The following is a 15983-nucleotide window of genomic DNA, read 5'->3' on the forward strand; positions in this document are numbered from 1 at the left end:
TACTTTGCGCTGCACTTTAAATGATTTGCTAAGCTCCTTGTAATGGTGCCCATAATGAAAAGCAAGATAAAAAACAATAACGTTCTCTCCTAAGAAAACACAAATGCATGTAAATTAAGTATAGTGTAATTTGCATGAATTTTTATTTAAACTTAGGTTGCTTCTAACACAATTATTGAACTTTAATATTTAATTTTTTACTACACTATACAGTGTATAGTTTTTGGCAAAATGTTATTCTTTAGCTGTACCGTATAACTCTATAGAGATTTTAACAAAATGTATGATAGGAAACATTCAAAAATCAGGTTTTCTTGGCCCTGATAGTGATGAAATATAAGATTTCAGTTAAGTTTCTCTTTTGTAACACAAACAAAGAAAAAATAATCACAAAATATAACTACATTTTCTTTACAGTACATGACCAGAAATACCATTGTATTTATTACACTTCTCTTCTTATTTTTAAAAGACATACTTTTGGTATTTGCACTAGGTGATCTTCCGATAAACAGAGCACCTATGCTTGTACTCTTGGCAATTGAACTGAGTCATGAAGATATACACCAACCAATCAGCATCAAAATAATTCTGAAAGTACCAAGTAGCATGAACATATTTTTTTTTTGAAATGCAAACATTATGCTATATTAACGGAAGCAAAAGAACACAGTTAATGAAGATACTAATTGTCTTGCAAAAAATTTATTAATATTTATTCCCTTGGGGAAAGAAAGAAAAAAAAAAGTTACACAGGGCTTTGGTGGAAGCTATAAGTTTTAGTCTTTTGAATGTTATGAGCAGTGTGATTACAGAAAGTATTTCTTGGTTGACATCATCGCCTTTTGCTATGGAAGCACATGCAAGCAATTGTTGATCGATTCTATCTGCTACTGATATTTGTTTGCAAGTTTCATCTTTTACAATGAATTTCCATCAAGCACCGAAATAGGTTTAATGCCTGGGTTTTACTTTTAATTTTTTGGAACCATTGTTTAAGTATCTGTGTGGTGATAACTAGAATAGTTTTATGATGTGATTCTGTTTGTGATTCTGGTTATTACAGCTTACAAACTTTATTGTTCCAGGCACTGATTTGGATTGAGCTGCTTAAGAAGGTAGGTATCAATTTAAATTAACATTTACTTGTACGATATTCAGACTGTGATTCTGAGAAGGAATTACAACGGCTAGCTGTCAGATAAATAAGTAAGGAAGAGATAATAATCCCGGGTCTCCTTAAATTCCCTTGCATGTCCTCATCAGTGTTTTTTGTTACATAACGTTATTTTAAGCATCCATTTCATGTGTATTCTGTGTCTACAACGATCTATATTAATATAGGAAGACAGTAAATGCGAGGCAAGAAATGTTGAACATACAACTAGAATAGAAACTTTTTCCATCTTCTACTAATCTGGCCAAATGCTGACGTGAAGTGTATAATGTGTGAAGACTGAAGTCCAAATATCAAATAAACACTTTCACAAAAGACACACAAACATATAACAAAACAAGTGAGCTTTTTTCAAGAATTTAACCAAAGTAAAAGAAATTGGGATAGGGTACAGCACACACACCCACATATACATCTGCTTGGCTAGTGTAGAGGTAAGAACCGCTGTCTCCAAGTCAAGAGGTAGCAGATTCGATCCCGGTGCTTTCATGCATTAACTGTTTTGAGTGGTGAGCAGCTATTTATTACTACTATTATATAATAAAACCATACATTTGATTTATTTGAGTCTGTAATAGCCGGTGTAAATTTATGGTACTTGTAAAAGTTAGTGTTTTGTTTCATTATTCTAATTTTATTCTCTCAGCTATGTTCACACGATCTGACACTGTATAATGCATTCATTCATACAGACCTCTCCCTACCTGAGTACATACATTGAGGCATGATACAAAATTAAACATAAATAATGCACACCAAGAAGTAGCAAGGACATAGAACATATTTAGTATCTAATGAATATAAAGGTACCTAAAACACAGGGCTTACCAACCTATTGGAAATCTCACATAAAGGAACAGATAAGCATTTAAAAGCAAACTAACCAAGGAAATATAGATTTTGTAAAGTTAAAATCTGTACTGCCTTAGAAAACTACATTCGGTTAAATGATTAAGTGTTTCTAAAACAGGAGTGGCTCAAATGGCAAAAAGATGTGCTGTTGCAGGTATTACATACAACACTAGAAAAATTTGGGGTGAACAAAGACACCTCATAAACATACAGTAACCGCGGGTAAATGCAGAACAGAAAATGTCCAGTAAAAGCAAAGACATAAACACTCACCTACACCACGATCTTCAATATTGGGATTGTCTATCCAGCGTTGAGCTTGTTCAATTTTACCTTCCAAGTTAACGGCTGCTTTCACAGGCCTGCTGTTGGCCACAGCTTTGTTGGTCTTTGACTGTAGATTCTGTAAGGCTGTGGCTATCTGCTTGGCCAAGGCTCTGGCCTCTGGGCTATCCCCTTTGCCTCTGAAAAAATGAAGAAATACACTGTAGTACAACAGATTTATACAGGTGACTCTAGTAGTTTGAAAAATCAAGGTTAAAGCAAAGGTAATGAGAGAAATTCAGCCTCTCACTTCACTAATCACTAAAATAATTGAGCTATCATTTTTTTCTCTGGTTATCTGATTTTTCTAAGGAAAACTTTTTGTATCATCTCAGGACATCTCATAGTAAGATCTGGAAATGTAAGCAAATGGCAAAAATCAGATGAAGTGGCTGCACTAGCAAACAAAAATGTTCCAGCAAAAACAGAACAGGCACTGAAGAAAAGGTTGCACAGTGTTTACTTTAGGCATTCCACTTTCACATTTTCTTTTATCTGTTCTTTTACAGAAACCACTTTATATATGTTTTAAGGTCACTGTTAACTAAAATCTACCTATTCCATAATTCAACTAATAAACTCTAGACACTAACCAAGTCTTGCACAGGGTGCACTAATGCACTCACCCACATGAACTGAAACCATGTTAATTTAGAACTTGCTATTAACATTAAATATCCATTTTGGCATATAGGAAGGAAAAAAAAAACAATACCTAGCGAAAAACTTGCATAGACACAGAGGAAACACAGCATGAATAGTAACTAGTCTAGGATTCAAACTAAATTTCTGGAAGCTATAAAAAAAGCATGGCTAACCACTACATCACACTGCAGTGATCAATTTCACATTATTAAAAATACATAATATCCATTCAGTAAAATGTTTGAGAATTTATAACAAGTAATTTTTTACCTTATTAAAAACTAAGTTACAAAGAATGGTAAACTATATTCATTTGTCTGCAGCTAACTTATCTTGCTGCAATTATCAACACATGCCAAACACATCAACTGAACAACTTGTGTGCTGGACCAGGCTCTCTTTGAAGCATGTGTGAAATATTTTGATTAAATTTTTAGCCAAGTCAATTTACTGCAAAGAAGAATTAAATGGCATGTTTAATTTAATAACTATTTCACATTAACTTTCTAACCACAATTTTTAACAGAAAGAATAAACCAGGCTTCTACTGTAAAAGGCTCAGTAGGCAAATGCCACTAAACAATAAATCAACTGCAGGAATAACATGAACTTGACTTGATTCCCCTCCTACATACTGCCTCCTTAGATCCTTTAGTTTAGCTGTCAGTGCAGAAATCTCTCCAAAAGAGCGCAGGATATCATCTCTCTCTTTTGGATCCTCACACAGGTCTGCAATTTTCTTTGCTTCTGCCAGGATTCCACGGATATTTTCTTCTCCCTCAGGGCCACCATTAGGGTCTGCAAGCCAATTCTAATAAAACATCATTGAAAACATAATTAAAACCCGAAAAACAACTTAAAGAAAATAAGTTTTAGATGCAGAAAGTCTAATACCCTACTACTGACAAGACTGACAGTAAAGTGTTGCTATTAGTGAGATAATCACTCAAAAATGTTACCATTTTAACATTTCACACTAACATTAGTTTGTTTTATTTGGTTAAATGTTAAATATGTATATGTTTAAATTTCATCTATTACATATAACTTTACTCACTTGAATATCTGTATTTACTCAGCAACTTAACTAAATATATTTACTGTTTTGCTGTTGTGTTTTACTGCTGCATTTTTTCTGCTTTCACTTTAAAAATTAATTCAAATATTAAAGACTGTCTGATATTAAGACATCAGCCAAGAAAAATAACACAAAAATAACAAACAAAATTTCTATAGTATCACTCAATACATGGAGCATTTTTTTGTACATTTATTTCACCTTATGAATTAATTAGCATCTCTGACTATTCTTTATGTATCATTTTAAAAATAGTATGCTTGGAGACAATAAAATGAGAGCAGAACACAATTAACCAATTATTATCAGATACTTTACTTTGCAAACAATGGCTCTCTGCAACAAGAAAACTGTAACCCTGCCAAATTTGCAGTTCAATGCTCACTGCATTTTTTTTAGAAAAGTCTGAAGAGAGAACATTTTAGTTTTGTGCCGATTATGGCAGATTCAGATCCACAATCTTGCTTTCAGATTTTTCTGTAGAGGATAATGACTTCACTCACCAACTTTTATTTGTCACATACAAATTTTACATACAGTACAATATGTAGTAAAATGCTTAGTTGCTGAAGTTCAGTTACTGTGTTTTTAAGAAGAATATAAAATGCCAATAGCAATACACGATGTTATAAACATTAGAAAATGTTTAATCAAAAATATGTGACAAATAATAAATAATGATTAAATGAATATCTTAAACATTCAATTAATGGTAGTTACAAATAGGGCTTTATGTAATTCTACACACTTTCCTTCTTCAGCATGTGGATGGACTGTGAGGAAAAGCTCCTCTTCAGTCTCTAGCTTATTCTGAAGGCAAAGATAATTAAAAAGACAAAAAACATTTAGGTATAAAACAAATGTGTTGTTCCTGTCCCTGCTTTGCCTTTATTTTATGCATACAAATGTTAATATACAGCAGATTAAAATATGTTTTCCCCATCCTCTTTTTAACTTAATGTTTATAACTAAATGGTACTATGAAGCACTTCAGCTTGCTGTGATACTTTGATACACTCCACAAACAGTGCCCTCGCCTAATCAGTTATAACATCATTACTGCAAACAATTTAATCAATCAGATAATTGATAACAAGTTAAATCTAACCCTTTACGTTCAAACATCTTAATAACCAAACCTGTATTTTTAATCAATATATTCCACTACTACACTATGCAAAAGTAGCAGTTTTCTTGTATATATACTGTAATATTTTACGCCTCAAATTCATTGCTTTACTGTCAAGACCATACACATCTGACCATACACATCATACCATCTAATTATCACGTAAAAAAAAAAAAAAATTATATATACAGAGAGAGAGAGAGAAACATATATATTAACTGTGAACTTCTTATTGGTCAATTAATATGGCTCTTGGTCCCACCTACTGGTTTGAAGTCACGAACACTAGGTTCCAAGACATGCAGTTTCCTTTAAATCCAACCTCCTTGGCTTTGCTGACAGGAAAGACAGGAGACCTAGAGCAGTCCTGAGTGTCTGACATTTAAACTACTAAGAAAATCAAGGGTTCAAGAAGGCAGCAGAGCAAAGTAGTTAACTGAATTGAATTATTCCAGTCCCTACAAAGAGCTTAAAAATACCTAGCTACATATTTATTTTTATTAAGTACATGGTAAACAAAGAAATATTGATGAAAAGTGGCCTTAAGAGAAATACAGAATGGAGAGGACTTTTATATATGAAGGTCATATAAAAGAGATGTTTGTTTAATTCTATGCATGTGTGTAGCTGTGTACTCACCCTTTAAAAATTTTCCCATTAAGATTGCCACTAACCGTATAAAGGAAGCATATAATTTGAAATTGATTCTGTACCTGTGCAGCATCAATCTTCTTGGCAATTGCTTGCTTGGAGTTGGTCATAGCCTCCAGCTTTTGGGCTGCATTACCTACTTTTGCAGTGAGTAGGTCCAGGCCCTGGGAAACCTGTGCTGCTTTCTGTAAAGCACCAGGACTACCACCTTGACCCCTAAAAGTCAGAACAGAAAATAATACATCTTAGGTCACAGAAGTACCTAACCTTGCTGGAAGTAATGTAAACATTTTTGATAGAAGCTCAAAGCTACAACAACAACAAAAAAGCTTTTTGGTCTTTATTCAATGAATGAGGAGAAAGGAGAATCTACATACTATCCCTCATCATTTTTCTAGTTAACTCTAAATTGTAGAATTTTTACCTAGCCCGCATTTCAGCTACTTGATCTGTCATCTGACCAAGTGTCTTTGCTGTTCCCAGGATGTCCCTTCTCTCCTTTCCAGCACACAACTCTCCAACTTTTCCAGCTTCATCGAGTATTTGTCTAATAGCTTGTTCTCCGGCATCACCTACAAATTATTAAAATCAGACACAATAAATTAAGATTAGACAAAACAAATTGGATAATCTTAGAAATAATGACTGTATTAAATTTCAAAAGTTACATGTTGCAAATTTAATACGTTTCACTTTGCCTCAACAGTACGTCACTTCACTTTTCAAGTAACAAGTAATTTAATGTGAAACTTATTTTATTGAAGCAAAATACTTGCATTAAATAAATAAAAAAAAAAATTGCATTAATCCATGATGCTGCATTTGCTTAAAATGCCACAGCTTGTAAAAAAAAAAAAAAAAAAAAAATAGTTTCCTTTCTATCTTGCACACACCAATATACTGGCATGATTTAGTAATAAATGCTGTATCATCATATGAATGCAAAAGTAATGAACTGTTTGTAATGCATTATATTTTTGTGAGTAAAGTAATTGAGTTACTTTCAAAAGCAACTTTTCCAGATTTACTGTGTTTAACAACAAGGCATTACTTTTGTTTACCTGTTGCACCAGTAAATGGGGTGGCATATATACAGTACATACTAGGGCTGCATTATTTGATAAAAAAATCATTATTTTGACACATATTGTGATTGGGATTTAAACCATGATACGCAAGTATTAAAGTTTCCATTTTGCATTGCAACTTCAAGGCTAAAAAGAAATGATGACATAAATGATTACACTATGGTATTTATTAACTCAAATGTTTTTCAAACAAACAAACAAAAACTTACATTACTGAATGCCCGGGCCCAAACAAGGACCAAATTAATTTTTATTATGCATTTTCTATATTAAACTTAAAATAAATTCATAAATGAATTAGCTAATAAAAGTAAGTAAAATAAAAAAAAAAAGAGGTGGACCACTATTTTCTTGCACATCCCTGCCACCCTCACAATGCATACATCATCTTTTAAAGAATTACTTCATAAATGAGACATAGTAAAGAAACACTTTTGAATTATTCAGTGCATGATATTTAAAGTTAAATCTTGTTTGTATTATAACAATAATGTGTACACACTATGTAGTAAACTAATCATCAACACCTGTACAAGTCCTAAGGTGATAAATTATATATCGTGTTGCAGTACAATTTAATATAAGGCTTAGAAAACCATATGAGTTCTGAAATGTTACAAATGCCATTTCAATAGAAGGTAATCAGGTAGATTATGTTTTGCTTAAACTTTCTGACTTAAAGGCACTGGAATCTGGCTTACTGATTCAACTCTACTATTTTGATTATGTTAAATTTGTTTATACAGCAATAATTTCACCTGTATTATCTACTGGGATATACAAGGTTTTCAAACAATAATTTTTCAGTTCAGATTCGTCAGTTATGTAGTGGACTTTTCAGATGATGTAACGCTCAGTCGTCCTACCAGACCACAGATCTGTGATTGTTAAACAGTATTCTAGTTTTGCTAAGTCAAATTCAATTTTACCTTTGCATTCTCTATACAGTTCTGGGATAGCGGCTTGTCAGTAGTTAACTGCACAAAGGTAATTTATATATCTGGTTGAGCCTCTTTTTTAGTTTCTGAACCCTCTTTACTGCCTGCATTTAAGGGCAGCATATCTTTTTTTTTTTTGTAATAGTGTCTGTGATCGTATGTCACTTTGACATTTTCTCAAATGGGGTACCACTCACAAACGCACCGGTATGTTTGTTTGCTTTGGCACACCTGAGGTTTCGGCTATGGCAGTTTAACTTGCATTTACCTTGAGAGTTCTATGTGTTGTCTGTGATGCTAATATAAATTACTTGTCTCTTGCGGTCAAATCCAAATTACTACCAAATAACACAAATTATTTTTTTTTCTTCAGTACCAAGTCATCAATTTACTCCTCCTCTGTTCATGTTTTTACAGAATAAACAACAAATTAGTTTATTCTGTCATCTCCAAAAGCACCCACTCCACTAAGCTACTAGTCCAAAACAAATGGCAATGCGATTAATTAATGAGGTATTTAATCGCTTAGTCTTACTATGTGTTCCACACTTCTGTAGTTAATGTTCAGCACACCTTGTGAATTAATTAGCATCTCTCACTAATCTTTATGTATCAATTTAAAAATAGAATGCTTGGAGACAATAAAATGAGAGCAGAACACAATTAACCAATTATCATCAGATCCATTACTTTGCAAACAATGAATCTCTGCAACAAGAAAACTGTAACCCTGCCAAATCTGCAGTTCCATGCTCACTGCATTTTGTTTAGAAAAGTCTGAAGAGAGAACATTTTAGTTTTGTGCCTATTATGCCAGATTCAGCTCCACAATCTTGCTTTCAGATTTTTCTGCAGAGGATAATGACTTCACTCACCAGCTTTATCAAATCAAACTTTTATTTGTCACATACAAATTTTACATACAGTACAATACTTTAAAATATATGACTATCAATATAAATCCTGTGTTTAAATTACAAGTTGGATAAAGTCATGAGTAGCTGAACCCACTGGTGCACAAAAAGAAATTAGTGTCTGCAAGTACGGACACAAATATGTTGGGTATTATTTTGTGTTTCTGCATTAATTATTCTTACATTTACATACATACAGTAAATATTTTCATGAAAGGTATGCAGAAAAAAGTGCATGCATGATGTATTATAAAGCTTTAAATCTCAATGTAAATTGGCTATTTCCTGATCTGAGCTACTATTGAAATAGGTATGAAATCACAATGTTCTTTTACTTCTCTAACCTTACACATCAGGAAAGTGTAAAACAAAACAAAAAAAGAAGACAGCCTCGTACAATGCTGCTTCATCTCAGTTTCCATTTTGAATTTTATTGCTGATTTTGGAGGCAACTGAAATCACTCATTCTCCTAAATAACCTATAAAACAATTTAGCATAAAATGAACATTCTGGCAAAAAGATAAAGACATGTGTTCATTCTAATGTACAAAGCATCAGCTATTGAAGCATTTTTCTTATAAAATGATCAGGGCTTCAAAAAAGGCATTGAAGGGGGCAGGAAGAGTGCAAGAGAAACAAAGCTGGATTACACATGTATAGATCCGGAAATGACGGTTTAACTTATTCCAAAAAGAAGAAGAAAGACATTCATAGTCTAAATGAAAGAACAGCTAGCAATGTTTTTTTTAAAAAAAGAAGAGATAAACCTATGTCAGGAGATCCAATGTGACCATTTAAATTTTAAACTAAGGATGAGACTTCATCAGCAATCTTTTCTGTGGCCACAAGAAAGTGCTGGTCAGGGGTAACCCTTGCATAATATCTGACAAATGTATTTGAAGGAACAAGGACAAAAGTTAAGGCAAGAGTACACCTCTTCTTATGTGTTTAATAAAGATGCACCACAAGAATCTAGTAAATTTAAATTCAGATACTAATAGGAGATGTTCTACAGGCAACAGGATAATACTACTATTTAAGCAAAATTTTGAATTGGGAAAGCAGTAAACCGATGTTCAACGAAGATATCCCACAGACATTTGGCCGTCATTGAAAATAAGAAGTCTTCCTATATACACTATAACCCAGAAAGAAGGTAATATTTAATGTTATATATCAAAATTATAACCCGGACATTTAAATCTGAGTCAACCATCAAAGCAAAAAATAGCTCAGCAAAGTGATTAAACCAGACATAAAATATAAATGATTAAAAAAATAATTTGTTTTCTTTAATCGAGATTTTAGTGAAGTTTCCACTTTAGTGGAGTCGTATTTTTGAATAAAAACAACAATTAAAAAATGTCTTCTCACTTTAATCATTCCCTGCATAGTTTTAATTAACTTCAATAAGTCACTATATACAGAAAGCAAAAATAGAAGACATCTGGCCACACACGTCTTTAAGCTGTCCTAACAGAATACAGCAGTACTTTACTGCAGCATGTAGTATTGTTACTTCTCAATACCTAGATTACTATCTGTGGCAGCATCTACATAGTACCTGTAAACTGTCATACTACGTGCATGCCTTTCCTTCTACAGGCCAAAAACATTCTTCTAGATACAATGGCCAAAACTGTCCCGATGAGGATGTGAGTGCAACTAAAGGTGCTTTACAAGGACCTCTTGTCCACTTTCAGGTTTGATTCTTTTCATGTGCCCACTGTTCGTGCCAAAGCCTTTGGCTTCTTATAAAAAAGCATTGAATAAATAGGTTAAAAAAGAAAGGATATTCTCATACCTGTTGTCACATACGTGAGCAAGGGAAACAGCTGAAGGGCCTAAACACTAGTAATTCTATGCCAGGCCAGGGGGCGGCCGAGTGTACTGACTGTCTCTCTCAGTCCCTTGCAGACCTTTCCTGGGAAATCCCGCCTGTTGCATGGCCCAAAGATAACGCCATTTCCGGGCACGAGGACGCCACTCCCAGTTCCTGCACCGATGATGTCATTTCCCTCCCAGGCCTTTAAAACTGCCATCTTGCCTCAGTAAAGGCAGTTCTGTTCTGGACTCTAACCTAAGCACATCGTGCTAATAAAAAAAAGCAATTTTGCAGCCAAGAAAATATTATACAGGTGGCTGCCCCAACTCTTTATGATGTCTCCGACTCATTCTTGTTACACTGTATTCACATAACTGCATGAATGTGCCATTATTGCCCAATACGGTATATTAAATTCATCGTCAACTATTATACATTAAAGTGTTTGCTACCTTCTTCTTTAAAAAAAAAAAATAAAGGATGATTGTTTAACTTCAAATTAGTTATACTTTGCCATGTCAGTTTTCATTATCAAAAAAGCACATCTTCTTCCCCAGACCTGTACATCAACTTAAACTAGATAACCAAGACCAGAACAGGATACTGTTTAAATTACTTAATTCTTTGTGTTACTAGCAAGAATTATTACATCCAGGAACCGATCTAGTGAAGTAGAGTTGGTATGAGACATGATGGCTCACCTGGTTGTGCATTAGGGTCTCTTAACCATCCTTTTGCCTGATTAATTTTAGAATCAATTAAAGCCAAAGCTCTCTTCATTGCTTCAGTGTCCTTGATAGGAAAAAAATAAAATAAAATATTAAGCTACTGTCATATCAATTTCAATTAAAGACATACTATATAATTTAAGAATGTCAAATGTGACAAAACTGATCTGTATTCAACTTCACAAAAAGATGTAATTTCTTTTTAAAAGCAATGTTATTTACAAAAAAAAGTCAAAAGGTTTACTGGAAATGGGTGAACGGAGATGCTTTTCATGATGATTGCATGCAGTTCTGTTCCCTGTTATTTAAATCCTTAATTTGACCAGACAGTCTATATTCAAGTTGATTAATACTGCTATTCTTAATATATTCTTGCAGGCACTACATTAAACAGCTCAAAAACTATGTTTAAAAAGTCACATGGAAAGTAGCAGTCTGATGTTCTTTGTTGGAAATTCCTAAGTACAAATTCTCATTCCTAAGTACAAATTCCCATTCTGCACATCATGACCTTAAGTACTACTCAATTAATCATCTATTTAATTACAAAACAATTGGCTATTTCAGTAAAAATTGGAAACTCTAAATTCATTTATTTTCTATTACATCTTAATTCTAATCACGGTCAAACTGGCTTTTATGTAATGAGAACAACAAAAGACACCGGTACACTATAGGACAAACCCAAACTCATTTATGCTGGGCCAAGGTATTTTTACTTCTTAGTCAAAACTTTTAACTATGGGAGTAACAAGTTCATAAAATCTAGACAAGATGATGCAAAATCAATACAGAAGGTACAAAAGCTGGCAACAGAGTAAGGTCCAAATGTTGACACTACAACAACTACCTACTGGTATCACGACAACTGTTCATCGGAAAAAAGCAAAACAGAGGTGGCAGAAATCATTCAAGGACAAGCAACTTTGCTAGCATCAAAATACACCATACTTAATTTCTCTGTACCTTTTTCTTTACTTTAAGTGTAGATGGATTTGTTAGAACACTGATGTTTGAGTCCTTACATCTTCCAACTTTTAAATGTACAGGCCTTAGACCTATGGTCAGTGAAGCTAACAGGCTAATATAAAAACAAAACAGTATGAATTCAATACCGCCATGTCTCAAGACAGCACCGTCCACAACAGTCACCAGTTCTGTAACAAGGATTCAATAGTCCAATGACACAAAAGAAAATTCTGCGAAGAAACAACTTGCATATTATAGAAATTACAGGAAAACAGTTATCACAGCAAATCTACTGAAGCACTCATTCAGGGCATCACTTCCTCACCTACATACCCAACTTCACAATTTTAGTCACAGCAAGCAACAAACCCCTATTCCTACAATCACTCAGTACGGGCAGATGGCATTAAAGGAAAGGCAACATCCATCTGCCATGATAATGAGGAGGATGATGAGGAATATTGATGCTGGACTTGCTATAGGAAACACAACCAGTCTTTTAATAAAAATTGCTTGTGCCATGACAGGCCTGGAGACAAAATGAAAGCAGAAATACAACTGCTACATTTATGTGCACTAACTTTAGCACAAACACATTGGTCGCATGTAATTACTTTTTTTATTTTTTTGAATTTATTGCTATAATGTCAGTGTTAGAGCACACATCCACTATATTATTTACCCACATTAGAACTTTGCAAATATTACAACTCATCAGGCATAGGGAAACTCGTGTTATTAATGAACTATTGATAACATGTTAAGTAAGACACATGAAGCTAACAATGACTATGCAAGGTTATTATAGTTAACAAAAACTAAAATCAAAAATAAAACTAATATAACATTTTCGTAAACCAAAATAAAATTAACAAAACTAAAATGTAAAACTAAAACTAAATGAAACTATTAAAGTAGCTACAAAGACTAAAATAAAATAATTCACTAAAAATATTTTAGATTTTATTTTTGAAATTTTCAAACCGTTAAGTCTTTAATTCTTGTAACTTTTAACTCTAAAACAGAAAGTCATCCACCACGAGCCACATGCATTTATTCATCCAGTGAACGGTGGCTGGAGTTGGAGGGCGGCTGTTCACACAGAATTTTGCAGTGATAAAGCGAGATGAACAGGGGTGCGTAAAGCGTGTGATGAAGAAAGAGAGTTACTGTGTGAGAATAGTGACAGTTCTTCAGGAGCTGATAGTGACAGCATGGTAGATTCTGGTTCAAGTGGTAGGGAAGCATACCAAGGTGATGATTTTGCTTTGAATGTGCTCGGTAACTTTCAACCTGCTGTTCACTAGATCTCCCAGGCTCAAGAAAGAAGTATTAGATTCAGATAATTCCTTACAGAATTTCAGTCTGTTCATTAATGATGGAATGTTAAATGTAATTCAATTTCTGACTGAGCCCAAAATACAGTTATGTACACAACTAATACAACAGCACACACTAAGATAAATTCCAGGCTGCATGAGTCTAATATCCGTTATGATGAGCTACCGCATTTTGTTGATGTATATCTACATGTAATTCAAAAGCCTGAAGTTGGAATGTGTTGGTCAACAAAAACTTTTCAGCAAAGACTGAAAAATCACAAGTGAGTAACGTTTCAGTTTATACCTCAGGGGTCTGCATTTTCTTGACAATAATTCAGTTGCCACTTTGCACAGAAGAAATCCTTTTGAATTTAAAACGGCACTGATCGAGAGACTGACGATCAATATATCGTTACTGACCAATCACTTTGATTTAAAAAAGATCGTTTAACAACAAAGTGATACAAACCTTGTAAAATTCCTTAGTTGGCAATGTCTTTGCTGAACTACAGGTAGGTAGGTGAAGAGACTCTGCCAACTGCTGAAAAACTGAACATACTAAGGTGTTTTAGTTTTTATTCGAAGTTCATTAATTTATCTTTTTTATTTTACATTCACAGCTTAAAATACCTGAATTTGTGAAAATAATCCCAAAACAGAATTATGTTTTAAAATATTTGTCCCCCTTTTATCAATTCCTCTCTCTCTCTCTCTCTCTCTCAAAATAGACAGTTGAAATATCATATTCTTTTTGTTCTTAACTTCAGCCATATCATACATATTGCATACCAGGGATTTTTCCTGCCTTGCATCCAAAGCTGCTGGGATAGGCTACAGGTATCCTGCGATCCTGCTCTGGATAAGCAGATAATGTATATATTGTTCCTAATCTCAGATGCTTTTTCTGTCATTTTGTGGCTGTCCTCACTCCTATTACCTGCTCTTACTCTGTTCATTAAGGGTTTACTGTTCTTATGCATGGGCTTTTCAAGTTTCACTGCCCCTAACCTTCACACTACATGCTTGTTTTTCTTCGATTCCCTCAGTACAGCCAGTTGGGGTCTGCACACTGATTCAAGCCCAAGACCACTGTTCTTCCTAAGTACCTATGATTTTCACAATTGTCAGAACACAGTAGAATCTATTTTCTTATTTTTTGCATCTTTTCAGGCCTGTAGGTGGCAAAATTCTGTTTATACATTTTCTGTGCCTGAGATGGAATCAGATATCAATATGGCTGGAATAAAATAAAGCCCAGTATGGGAGATTTTTGAATGCAGTATTGAAGGCATTCATTATAAGCACATTGTCTTGGAGCAGGATACAGTGCATCCGGAAAGTATTCACAGCGCATCACTTTTTCCACATTTTGTTATGCTATAGCCTTATTCCAAAATGGATTAAATTCACTTTTTTCCTCAGAATTCTACACACAACACCCTATAATGGCGTTAATAAAGTTTACTTGAGATTTTTGAAAATTTATTAAAAATAAAAAAATTGAGAAAGCACATGTACATAAGTATTCACAGCCTTTGCCATGAAGCTCAAAATTGAGCTCAGGTGCATCTTGTTTCCCCTGATCATCCTCGAGATGTTTCTGCAGCTTAATTGGAGTCTACCTGTGGTAAATTCAGTTGATTGGACATGAATTGGAAAGGCACACACCAGTCTATATAAGGTCCCACAGTTGACAGTTCATGTCAGAGCACAAACCAAGCATGAAGTAAAAGGAATTGTCTGTAGACCTCCGAGACAGGATTGTCTCGAGGCACAAATCTGGGGAAAGTTACATAAAAATTTCTGCTGCTTTGAAGGTCCCAATAAGCACAGTGGCCTCCATCATCCGTAAGTGGAAGAAGTTTGAAACCACCAGGACTCTTCCTAGAGCTGGCTGGCCATCTAAACTGAGCGATCGGGGGAGAAGGGCCTAAGTCAGGGTGGTGACCAAGAACCCGATGGTCACACTGTCAGAGCTCCATAGGTCCTCTGTAGAGAGAGAAGAACCTTCCAGAAGGACAACCATTTCGGCAAAAATCCACCAATCAGGCCTGTATGGTAGAGTGGCCAGACGGAAGCCACTCCTTAGTAAAAGGCACATGGCAGCCTGCCTGGAGTTTGCCAAAGGCACATGAAGGACTCTCAGACCATGAGAAATAAAATTCTCTGGTCTGATGAGACAAAGATTGAACTCTTTGGTGTGACTGCCAGGCGTCACGTTTGGAGGAAACCAGGCACCGCTCATCACCAGGCCAATACCATCCCTACAGTGAAGCATGGTGGTGGAAGCATCATGCTGTGGGGATGTTTTTCAGTGGCAGGAACTGGGAGACTAGTCAAGA

General features: G+C 34.5%; 1 protein-coding gene across 4 annotated transcripts in view; it reads right to left on the reverse strand.

Moving 5' to 3' along the window:
* The window catches only part of vcla (vinculin a), a 156392-nt gene that overhangs the window by 30932 nt on the left and 109477 nt on the right, over positions 1 to 15983 (reverse strand). For 2 of the 4 annotated variants that reach the window (XM_039773575.1, XM_039773585.1), the window contains exons 7-11: positions 11324 to 11414; positions 6281 to 6428; positions 5919 to 6072; positions 3634 to 3809; positions 2303 to 2493 (exon numbers count right to left, since the gene is read on the reverse strand). In XM_039773575.1, the coding sequence (XP_039629509.1) occupies positions 2303 to 2493; positions 3634 to 3809; positions 5919 to 6072; positions 6281 to 6428; positions 11324 to 11414 (760 nt within the window). Of the gene's footprint in view, positions 1 to 2302; positions 2494 to 3633; positions 3810 to 5918; positions 6073 to 6280; positions 6429 to 11323; positions 11418 to 15983 lie in introns of all 4 variants that reach the window. The other 2 variants (XM_039773582.1, XM_039773568.1) reach the window with 1 other exon arrangement.

Source organism: Polypterus senegalus, chromosome 1 (assembly GCF_016835505.1).
Source record: "Polypterus senegalus isolate Bchr_013 chromosome 1, ASM1683550v1, whole genome shotgun sequence".
Taxonomy (NCBI): Eukaryota; Metazoa; Chordata; class Cladistia; order Polypteriformes; family Polypteridae; genus Polypterus; species Polypterus senegalus.